The sequence below is a fragment of the Diabrotica virgifera genome, chromosome 6, assembly GCF_917563875.1.
Source record: "Diabrotica virgifera virgifera chromosome 6, PGI_DIABVI_V3a".
NCBI classification, from domain to species: domain Eukaryota; kingdom Metazoa; phylum Arthropoda; class Insecta; order Coleoptera; family Chrysomelidae; genus Diabrotica; species Diabrotica virgifera.
Genome location: NC_065448.1, coordinates 24,735,740 through 24,747,752, shown reverse-complemented (window position 1 = coordinate 24,747,752; position 12,013 = coordinate 24,735,740). Strand labels below are relative to the sequence as shown.

General features: G+C 32.6%; 2 protein-coding genes across 7 annotated transcripts in view; one reads left to right on the top strand and one right to left on the bottom strand.

Annotated features, from left to right (window-relative positions):
- LOC114326980 (protein AF-10) overlaps window positions 1–12,013 on the top strand; it is a 140,619-nt gene that overhangs the window by 104,597 nt on the left and 24,009 nt on the right. For 4 of the 5 annotated variants that reach the window (XM_028275473.2, XM_028275471.2, XM_050653837.1 and 1 more), the window contains 3 exons: window positions 1,647–1,890; window positions 4,690–4,863; window positions 11,393–11,591. In XM_028275473.2, the coding sequence (XP_028131274.1) occupies window positions 1,647–1,890; window positions 4,690–4,863; window positions 11,393–11,591 (617 nt within the window). The remainder of the gene's footprint in view (window positions 1–1,646; window positions 1,891–4,689; window positions 4,864–11,392; window positions 11,592–12,013) is intronic. The other variant, XM_028275472.2, reaches the window with a different exon arrangement.
- Window positions 5,650–12,013, bottom strand: part of LOC114326981 (coenzyme Q-binding protein COQ10 homolog B, mitochondrial-like) — a 64,429-nt gene continuing 58,065 nt past the window's right edge. The window contains exons 1-2 of one of the 2 annotated variants that reach the window (XM_028275474.2): window positions 9,699–9,926; window positions 5,650–6,180 (exon numbers count right to left, since the gene is read on the bottom strand). In XM_028275474.2, coding sequence (XP_028131275.2) covers window positions 5,712–6,180; window positions 9,699–9,817 — 588 coding nt within the window. In that variant the 5' untranslated portion in view covers window positions 9,818–9,926 and the 3' untranslated portion in view covers window positions 5,650–5,711. Of the gene's footprint in view, window positions 6,181–9,698; window positions 9,927–12,013 lie in introns of those variants that run through there. The other variant, XM_050653839.1, reaches the window with a different exon arrangement.

Genomic DNA, 12,013 nt, shown 5'->3' with positions numbered 1-12,013 from the left:
GTCGGCGAACTGCGTAGACAGTATTGCGCATCCTACTATCAGTGCATTCGTTCGCAGGTCTCACTTGGGAACGTTTGTCATCGGCGTACAGTTTTCTTGGGCCGTGGGACGCGTGACTCACCGCCAGATGTTTATTTTTACGTGTTTTTGTTTGCGAGATGGAAGTATCTGAAATGAATACGGATGGTACCTAAGTACAATTTATTATGATAAATAAAAGTATTAGCATAGTCAACACCCCGAGTGAAAACTGCGTTGTCTTTGTCATTAAATTCTGATAACTTTTGGTAGACTATATAAGCGGCGATACGAAATTAATAATCAAAGTTATGCCTTTACAAAATCACATTATTAGAAAAATAAGGTGAAAAATTATATTCATGTTACTTAAAACCGTGATCGATAAAAATATCGTATTACCCTCAAATTCAACTTGTCGGCATATTACATTTTTGTTTATTACATCATTTTTGTTTATAGTCCAGAAAGCCACTGCGCATCCGCTAGGAAAAATATTCTAATTCGGATTTTTTGCACAATTTTACTCAAAAAGGACTCCTTTTAACAAATTTGCATGTTGCCAGGACCAAAAGGTGGTCAAAAATTTTTTAAACGTTTTTGTTTTGTTTTTTTCCTAAAATTATTTTTTTTGCATGGAAAAAAGTTTTTTTTGGGTTTTTTGGATCATTCCAAACAGAAAAGCCCTTTAGTGACTTTTCTCTAAAAATGATAGTTTTTGACATATAAGCGATTAAAAATTGAAAAATTGCGAAATCGGCCATTTTTAACCCTCAAGAACTATGTGAAAAACTGAAAAATAAGTTGTAATGGGTTTTCCCCGAAATGTGCTTAATTTTTGGTTATTTCACGTTAAAGTATTCCATTTGGAATTTGACGAATATGAACCTATTTTTCATTAGCTATAACTCTGCTTCTACTAGGTATAGAGACGTAATATATATACACCATTTTTTTAAATTTTTTACAGGCTATATTTTTGCTAAGAATGTTTTTTCGACAAAATACTTACTATTTGAGTTATTTGCGAAAAACCGTCTAAAAGCGTGGTTATATTATTGAAAAAATGAACATATTCACTGCCAAATAATTCGAAAAGTATTGACTTAGTAAAAAACCCTATAGAACAAAAGTTACTTAAAATTAGCCAGTTTATCCATTTCCTGACTTACTTTGGACGAATATTTTTTCACCCCCAAGAGGGGGTGAAAACCACATCCAGGGCAAAAGCACATATCGGCACAATATCACTTTTTTTCTTTGACTTGTCAGCTATGTCTATGCCAAATTTCATGTCAATCCAAGCGGTTCTTTAAAATTTAGAGGTTTTGCAATATTTTACCGTTAAAGAACGGACTATTTAGTGTTCAGGGAGATAAATAAAGTGTGTTTCAAACCATAAAATTGTGTTTTTCTTTTCGAACCGCAAAACTTATGAAGAGCTTTTTCTCTAAGAGATTTTTGATTCTCGTACAGATTTTTTGGGACACTTATTAGTACTTCTAGTTTCGTAAAAAATATTGTTTTTAGTTCTTGTTTAATTTAATTTTTACTTCTTCACAGTGACACACTTACAATAAATCATATCGTATACATAATGTTAGAGTATCTTTATCCCTTTTTGTTAGCAAGCGCCGAGAGAAAGAGAAAGATACTCTGAGAGTGGCGAAGTCGTCCAAGTCGAAACCAACGCTATTAATTTACAGGCAAGAGCGAGTAGTACGGGTTCTAGCACAGCTTCCGGAGGTAGTGGACTGTCTTCTATGCTTGGAGGAGGAGGCGGTACTATACCGCAGTCCTTGGACCAGTTACTCGAAAGGCAATGGGAGCAAGGGTCCCAATTTTTGATGGAACAAGCTCAACATTTTGATAGTGAGTATTTTATATATATTTTTCCTGTAAAGTATTGAAAACTTTAAACCAAAAATGAGGCTTCATGTTTTTATGTTAAAAACATTGATTTGAAAATTAGTAAAAGTATTTTCCAATGTTTCATGTTATTGCAATGAATTTAACACTTAATTTGTTTAGTTTTTATTTTAATTTATTTACACTTATTTTTAATTTATTTATACTAACCTATTTACAATAAAACATAATTTATATAATGGGTGATTCCATTTCAAACCGCTCATTTTTGGATCCAAAAATCTTTTGGATCTCCGATTTGGTGTAGGTATAGCTTCTGCGGAGTGTAAAAATAAGCTCGAGCTGAAGCATTTATGCCCAAACAATCTCCTTTTTTTTTTCTCAAAATATAATTTTTAGCGATTTTACAGTGATTTGGTATTTATTTAAATAAATTTGTATATTTTATCATATAGTATCAGTGGAAAAAACAATGTTTTAATGGACTCAAAAATGTCACTATAAGGCATTATAACAAGATACTTTAATTCAAAAACAAGTATTTAATCAAAAATTAGTGTAGAAAACTTTAAAATACTTTTTTTTACATTTTTCTTCATTCCCAAAATACATGATCTTCGATTTGGTTGAAAATTTGCCCACATATAGCCGAAACACAGGACTTAAGGTGGTTAAAAGGATTTTTATAGTTTTACAATACAAAAGAAGTTATATGCAATAATATCAGAGTCAAAAATATAGGCGTCTACTGTAAGTACAATTAACTCGGAAAATATCGACCTCACGACAAAAAAGAAATCGTAATAATACTATTTATTTAGAACAAATTCAGTTCCTACCATTTTTGTAGAAAAGTTGAAAATGGTGGAGGTATTGAACAAAAACAACCGCTGCAAAACCAATCAGGTCTTACGCACACGCATTTACCCATACTGCCTTAAATATTGATTTTGGCAAAAAAATAATACCATCAAAATTGTATAAAATTTAATTCTCTCCATTTTTGTATAGGTACCTACATTTTTATTGTAAAACTAATAGTAAACGATATAGTTCAATAATTATGCTCTAACTGTCACGATTTTCCCCCTTAACTCGGAAAATATCGACAGCACAAAAAAAATTGTAATAAAAGAAATTATAGAAAATAGTATTTTGAACAATTTCAGTCCTTAAGGTGATACAGTAGCGATCAACAGGTAGCCAAAACGCGTTCCAAGATTGCGGCTGTAATTTTGAATATTTTTTCGAGATATTTGGCACACGTATTCGTAATATAATAAAGAATGGCGGTACACCCAATTTGAAAAATATATTAATATGTGGAAATTACTCTGTAATTAAATACGATATTAAAAAAACGAGCCTGTACCGCCATTAAGAAGACCAAACAAATACACTTTCTTCAAATAAACTTTTTTATCCGATGCATAGATTTTGTGTCATTTTGGAACTACTAATAAAATAAAAAATTTTAGTAGTTAAAAAATGACACAAAATCTCGGCATCGGATAAAAAAGTTTATTTGAAGAAAGTATTTTTTTTTTGTTCTTCTTAATGGCGGTACAGGCTCGTTTTTTTAATATTGTATTTAATTACAGAGTAATTTCCACATATTAATATATTTTTCAAATTGGGCTTTGTACCGCCATTCTTTATTATATTACGAATACGTGTGCCAAATATCTCGAAAAAATATTCAAAATTACAGCCGTAATCTTGGAACGCGTTTTCGCTACCTGTTGATCGCTACTGTTTCCTCTTAAACTTTTTGTCGAATTTGAAAATGGCGAAAATATTGAGCAAAAACGCTTCTCCTTTAAAACAAGATGGCTGCTAACGTAACGGTGGAATTCATTCACGATTTACCCTCTATTTACCCTATTTACACTATTTACCCTCCTAAAGGTTAAAAAATAAAATTTTGGGCAGCTCAGCATGCAAGGTCAAATGCTATCCCGACTGGACTATATACTTTTGAGTCTGATATTTGCATGTAACTTTTTTTTATACTGTAAACCTATAAAAATCCTTTTAACCACTTAAAATCCTGTGCTTTGACTATATGTGGGCAAATTTTCAGCCACATCAAAGATGTATTTTGTGAATGAAGGAAGATAATAAAAAAAAACGGTATTTTAACGTTTTCTGCACTAAAATTTGATCAAAACGTGTTTTTGAATCAAAATCACTTGTTATAATATCTTATAATGACATTTTTAAGGCCCTTCCAGTAAAAAAATATTTTTTCATTGATACTTTATGATATAACACACACATTTGTTTAAATAAATACCAGATCACTGTAAAATCGCAAAAAATGATATTTTGAGAAAAAAAAAAGAAGACTGTTCGGGCTTAAATGCTTCATCTTGAGCTTATGTTTACGTTCCGGAAAAGCTATAAACCAAGTTTCAGACAAATCGGAGATCCAAAAGTTTTTGTCCGAGTGATTTAACATGGAATGTACCAATGCATTTATTATATTCCTGACTTAAAACCGTGTACAATCAATTCCGATTTATTATTCAGACTTTTCGATAGCATTTATAAACTCAGACTGACTGCAGAATCTAAATGATTCTATTTATATATGCCGACTGTGTCCTCTCGAAAGATCCAGTAATTTCTCTACAGACTATGCAGCGTCATCTCGATCGTTCTCTCTTCGAGGCGCTTCGGTAGTAGCTAGAGACAATCAGGCCGACCTGGTGGCTACCACGTGCAGATGAGGCCGACACGTGCAGATGAAAATCGTAACAATATTAATGTCAAATATTTACAGTAATTCTTATTTTTCAGTTGCTTCTCTCCTTTCGTGTCTGCACCAGCTTCGAGCAGAAAATTTGAGGTTAGAAGAACATGTGAGTTCGTTGGTGCGACGAAGGGACCATTTACTTGCAATTAATGCTAGGTTAGCTCTTCCTCTTAACAGTCAACAACCCGCTGCTCCCCTTTCGACGCATCCTCACACAGGTAATTATTGGTAATTTGTCATTTTTACGAAAATGTTGAGAAAAGATGAAACTATCTTACAATATTAATATGTATATTGTGAATCTCATATTTTGAGCTATACATCTCGTTTCTGAAAAAAGATTTTGACCACCTAGTTCTCCAGATTTCACGCCACTCGATTTTTTCTTGTGGAGTTACTTACAGGAAAAGATGTATCTTCAAAGACCATTTACAGATGTTGTATATATAAAACAAAATGAATTATTATGGTATTGCTAACTTAAATACATCGCTAAAAATGTTACAAGACATTAACTAATTAAAAGATTTTCTAACTCTTCTAAAGGAACTATTCAATATTCATTAGGTCTATTCGCGATGTTAAGTCACAACGACGACCTCTCGTGGATTGAGCCAGATTCGAGCATGTTTTTAATGTCAAACGCTGAGCGCACATGCATTTGAAACAAGTAGGTAATATGCATTATTTATTTTTATTTGTTTTAAATTAATTACTGGGCAATATAACATTATTAACGTGGAATCTTCACCTTTTAATAAAAGTTTGCGTCGATGTTGTATATATTTGTAAAAAAACATGTAAAAATAAATAATAAATATTACCTACTTGTTTCAAATGCATGTACGCTCAGCGTTTGACATTAAAAACTCCCTCGAAGCTAGTTTAGTTATAATCCACGAGAGGTCGTCATTGTGACTTAACATCTCGAATAATTCAACATAGATTCGATAAAATCGTTTGTTTTGTTTTGAAGCTTATTTTAATTTATTAGACTTACAAAATGTTTAATATCTTTTTTATTTTTGATCAAATCAATACATACATGTAAATAAACAAAAGAAAATTATTTTAACTCTGGGGAAATACTAGCTGGACTGAGTTTATACATAGATATTGAAGGTTGGCCATATCTTCTCACAGCTTCATTTATAAAAGCATTTTCCATTTCTTGAACTAAGTACTTGAAAAACACTGACGCAATATGAGAATATAGCTTCGACTTAAAACAAAATTTAAGGGAATAATCAGTCAAGCATGTTCTCGGATTACTTTCCAAAGCAGGATTGAACACCCAAGTTGATTCTAGGTAATGAAACAGCCTACCATCGAAGCATCTGGCCCGGACTAAATTCGATTCAATGAGCTTTACTATAGATGTATAGTTTTCGACTATAGGCGGAAATCCAATTTCCAAATTTGCTATACATTGCTGAGGGTCATTGGATAGTATCGTTGATTTTGTACAAAATGGCAAGAATTTATCATAGTTTTTAATATCTGCCACTACTTCGTACAGCTCATCAGTAGAAAAACTAAAAAATAATCAGATTACTCTACTTGATAAGTTCTGCTTTTAAAGACTTGATAAGTTTTAACTAGGGAAATAACAGATATTCCAACAGACAAGTCTTATAGATGAGTCCAGGAAAAGTGTTAACCTCTAAAGGTTTATAATTGGCGGTGGGTGGTAGTTGACAGTTGTCTTACTTGGTCTCGATCTTCGAGATATTAGCCATATTTTTGGGTCAAATCTTAATAGGTATTGTTGTACCCTCGGATTGATATCAAATTCTGTGCTTAAGTAGTCAATTATATACTGACCGGCACGAAAAACGGGCACACCAAAAAATGGGTAATTTTTATGTCTCATATCTCTTAAACCTGTTGTCCTATTTAAGTAGTATTTTTAATATTTTATAGCCTTATTCTTTAGCAATATCGCTGTAAGAATATTGTTGCTAGACAGGTAAATTTTCATTGTATACCGGGTGTACCAATCAAACTGGGTTTTTTTTCTCAATTTTCACAACACACTGTGGAATATTCTAGCCTTTATAAAATATTGAAATTAAAACCCAACTATAGCCTCAGGTTTTCTTAACATTTTGTTTTTTTAATTTTTCGTTTATGTTGGATAATAAAAAAGTTAGGGACTTTAACAACTAGCCATGTTCTTTATCAATACAGGGTGTTTCAAAATAAGTGCAACAAACTTTAAGGGGTAATTCTGCATGAAAAAATAATGACCGTGTGCTTAATAAACCTGCAATGATTGTAATGTCCGCAAATGATTCGTTTCCGAGATACGGGATGTTGAATTTTTTCTTACAAACTAACAATTTAATTATTGCTCTAAAACCGGTTGAGATATGTAAATGAAATTTGGTAGGTTTTAAGAGGTAGTCATTGCGCATTTTTTGACATACAATTAAAAATTTTATATTCATCATTGGCGTGCATGCGGGTAATATGATCCGTATGCACGCCAATAGTGAATATAAATTCTTAATTACATGTCAAAAAATGCGAAATAACTACCTCTTAAAACCTACCAAATTTCATTTGCATATTTCAAGCAAAATTCAACATCCTGTATCTCGGAAACGAAGCATTTGCGGACATAGGTTTATCAAGCAAACAGTCATTATTTTTTCATGCAGAATTACCTCTTAAAGCTTGTCGCACTTATTTAGAAACACCGTGTATTGATAAAGAACATGCCTAGTTGTTAAAGTCCCTAACTTTTTTGTTATCCAACATAAGCGAATGAATAAAAAAGAGAATGTTAAGAAAACCTGGGGCTATCGTTGGGTTTTAATTTCAATATTTTATAAAGGCTAGAATATTCCAAAGGGTGTTGTGAAAATTGAGAAAAAATCCCAGTTTGATTGGTACACCCGGTATACAATGAAAATTTACCTGTCTATAGTTCGTCCCACCGTGACTTTACACTACTTTACACACTTTACAGTATAAGGAACATAGTCAATGCAGTATGTTATGAGAGTTTTTAACGGTGATGCCGATTTTATCAAAAAGAATTTGTAATCGAACATTAGAGAGATTATTAAAACTGTTTTAGAAAGGCAATCTAAAATTTTAGGATTCATATGCGTAATAACTATAGTATATCAAATAAACTTAAACGCATACGAATCGTAAAATTGTAGATTGTCTTTCTAAAACAGTTTCAATTTAATCTCTCTAATGTTGAATTACAAATTATTTTTGATAGAATCGGCACCACCGCGCTAAAAACTCTCATAAGGACTGTATTGCCTATATTCCCTATACCTATACTGTAAAGTCAAGGTGGGACGGAGTATAGTAACAATGTTCTTACAGCGATATTGCTAAAGAATAATGCTATAATATATTAAAACAATTACTTAAATCGGACAACAGGTTTAGGAGATACGAGACATCAAAAATGACCCATTTTTTGGGGTACCCGCTTTTCTTGCTGGTGAGTGTAGATGATGTGTGTCTGACCTGCGATTAACTCATTATATAGCATCGGTATAGTATTATTGCTGGCTAAGAAAGTAAAGCAGAAAGTGAAGATGTACGTGGGAATAAACGAACAGATATGTTGGCAAAACAAGACTCGAGAGAAACTTTTGAAGGTCCAGAACCTTTATGTGGCATCATTAAAGATGCTACGAAAAACGAGGTTCAGAAATGGCTGACAAAGGATCATTAAAAGAAGTGGAGAGCCACTCAAGGACAAATTCAGCCTAAAAAAATAATCAAGAATATTGATAAAAAACTCAAAACAGTTTGATGAACCTCAATAAACGAGAGATCAAATGGGTCACTGAAATTGTGACTGGATATTGCCGTTTGAGAAACCATCTATACAAAGTAGGTAAAAGGTGAATGAACTATGGTACAGAATGTGCTAAGTGATTTACGTGATAAAACGTGAATATGACACTCACTTACTAGACAAGGTGAAAACGGCGGGTTCTTTGGGAAAAATATTCCCATTAGATTTTTTTGCATAATCACATTCGTGAGACATCCCAGAATAAGGTTCAACAAGTCGCCCATGTGAAAAGTGGTCCAAAATTTTTTTAACAATTTTTTTTAATCAAATAGCAAAAATCAATATTTTGTCCCGGACTTTGTAGGTTTTTTGGACCATTCTGGCTAAAAAATGTCTCTTATAATTTTTCTCTAAAGTTGATCGCTTTCGAGTTATAAGCAATTTAAAATTGAAAAAAAAAACGAAAAATGGCGATTTTCAAGGCTTAATAACTCGGTTAAAAGTTATTATTATGAAAGTCAGAAAGTGGCTAAATCAAAGTTTAATGCCCCCCTACAAGATCCTGAAGAAATTTTTGTCATTATTTTATTACTAAGCTGTTATTTTCAAGTAATAATAATGAGCGCCATGCACGTGTTAGGCGGCCGTGAATGCTGGGTGCGAGAGAGATGCCATTCCGGCAGTCCAATTGTGCATCTTACTTGCACTCACATTTACAGCCGCGTCAATACGATCTAACCGCCCATTGTTATTAATTAAAAATAACAGCTTAGTAAAAAATTTATAAAACAGATTTCTTCAGGATCATGTAGCGGAGGCTTTAAATTTTGATTTAGTCACTTTCTAACTTTCATAATAATAATTTTTAACTGAGTTATTAAGTCTTAAAAAGGGTCATTCTCGCGTTTTTCAAATTTCAAATTGCTTATAACTCGAAAAAGATCAACTTTAGAGAAAAATTATAAGAGACCTTTTTTGTCCAGAATGGTCCAAAAAACCTAAAAAAAATTTGTTGAGCCAAAAATATTGATTAAAAAAAATTGTTAAAAAAAATTGAACCACTTTTCACGTGGGCGACTTCTTGAACCTTATTCTGGGATGTCTCACGAATGTGATTATGCAAAAAAATCTCATGGGAATATTTTTACCAACGGACCCGCCGTTTTCGCTTTGTCTATACAAGATATCAAGAGATAAAATCAATCTCTCAGAAAACAGAGATAGATACAGACTTGTAAGATCCGATATTATAGCAGTGTTAATTGCTTCTTTAAACCTTACCCTAGTAGTTTCCTAGCTTCATAATGTTTCTGGTTATCAGAGGCCACACAATAATTCCGAAAGCTGTATAAGTTATTCTGTATATATAATACACGAGAGAGGCTATAAAGACTTTGCATAATTTCATTATTTATGAAGTTGAATTTGACTTTTAATTTGAAATGACAATTATTATTCTTCTTAATTTAGAAGTGTTCAATCTTGTAAGTCAGTTTCTAATAAGATAAGACAACGTTCGGAGATCTCATCAAGATTAAAGAAAAAAAATTAGAGGGAATAAAGGAAATGTTTGATAATAAAACAATCCAAATAATTTTCACACCTTTTGACATACAATCAAGAGTTTTATATTCACCATTGGCGTGCATACAGGATGTATCTAAAATTCTTATACCCGTATGCACTCCAATGGTGAATATAAAATTCTTAATTGTATGTCAAAAAATGCGCAATAACTACCCTTTAAAACCTACCAAATTTCATTTGCATATCTCAACCAGTTTTAGAGCAATAAATAAATCGTCACTTTATAAGAAAAAATTCAACATCCCGTAACTCGGAAGCATTTGCGGATGTAATGTTTATAAAGCAAACGGTCATTATTTTTTCATTCAAAATTACCCCTTAAAGTTTGTCGCACTTATTTAGAAACACCCTGTATTGATGAATAACATTGATAGTTGTTAAAGTACCTAACTTTTTTATTATCCAACATAAGCGATTGAATCAAAAAGCAAAATTCTACAAAAGCCTAAGGCTATAGTCGAGTTTTAATTTAAATATTTTATATACGCTAGAATATTCCACAGGGTGTTCCAAACTTGAGGAAAACACATACTATCATTGTTACACCTGATATACAAAGACACTTAACCTGTTTAGCAATAATATTATTACATCGATATTCTTGAAGAATAAAGCTATAATATACTAAAAAAATCACTCAAATGGGACGACAGGTTTATGAAATACGAGACATCAAAAATGTCCCATTGTTAAGGTGGTGCGTTAATTTTGATGCTTGATGTGTATGATCAGGATAGCCTTGATGATTTCCAGTCTCCGAGAGGAGTGAGACCATACAGTTTATTCTAGAGACCATGCAATCGTAATATTAAATCCTTCTTTTAAAATAGTAATTGTCGTTTTTATTGGTGGCCTTTTAGAAAGCAGTCGGGGAAGGTTTTCATTCTCCAATATATTGCTAGGCCGGTAGATTTCTGTTGTCCATGATATGTTTCACAAGAATAGGGCACAATATTTAGCAAGAGAGAAAACCAAAGCAGAGAACAAAGATTTGAAGCTCAGTGGCGCAGAACTTGTGAATGGTTCTCTTTCTTGTAATCAACTTTTGATTAAATGCTATTTAAAATGATAATGTTCTATATACTGCTACTCCCAGTTACACTGTTGTTTTGATCTTGATAAGAATGGTAATTTAAAATTGGATTTTAAGTTAGTAAATAAACCATTGCATATTCTTAACGAATACTGGTCACAGAGGTCAATCAGTCTAGTTCCATTTTCATTCTAGACATTTTCTCTATAAGGGCTTACTATTTTGTTACTATCCTCTCTTCTAGTTCTGGTATTAAGGTCTCTCATCAATATAATCGGCTTTAGACTGTTTACAATTTCTAGCGTTTTTTGTAGAATTTCGCAAAATGATCCTTTTCTTCTCCTTTTTTCTACAGTTAACAATATCCATCCATCGGTGGCAGCCGTGCATGGAGAAGTTCCGAGGTCGAGGCACAGCGGCGGAGTATCCAGTTACCCCAATCATCCCCAATCCACTGCGGAACATCCGATCGAAAACGGATTACCGCCTGAGGCATATCCCCCCAATTCCCACAGGAGCCGAAGTCCCGGGAGCCAACCGAGCCCGAATGTACGGTAAGTACCTACGTGTTAAAAATTTTTTTATACATATATTATCTGAGATTTTTATAGTTTTTTTTCTTCACAAAATGCTCTAATTAGGTTAAGATTGTTTCTAATGAAAGAGTGGCTCTTCGAATTAGTTTACCATAATATATTTTGTTCTTTCAGTAAGTTAGTAGATTTTAAAACGAAGGAAGATACTCAAATTTATATTCAGAATTAAATTAAATGTAACCAATCTCAATCACAATCCACTTTTATTACATTTACTACATCTATTTCACACGGAACTACCTGTCAACCCAAACCTTGATAATATAAGATGTTAAAGGGACGGTAGAAAGTAGAGAGAAATATCGCCTGGTTATTCCTAAACGCAAATGAAAAGAGAAGGTATAAAAACACCAAAGTTTAGTTTAATTTTTTTATCGTCG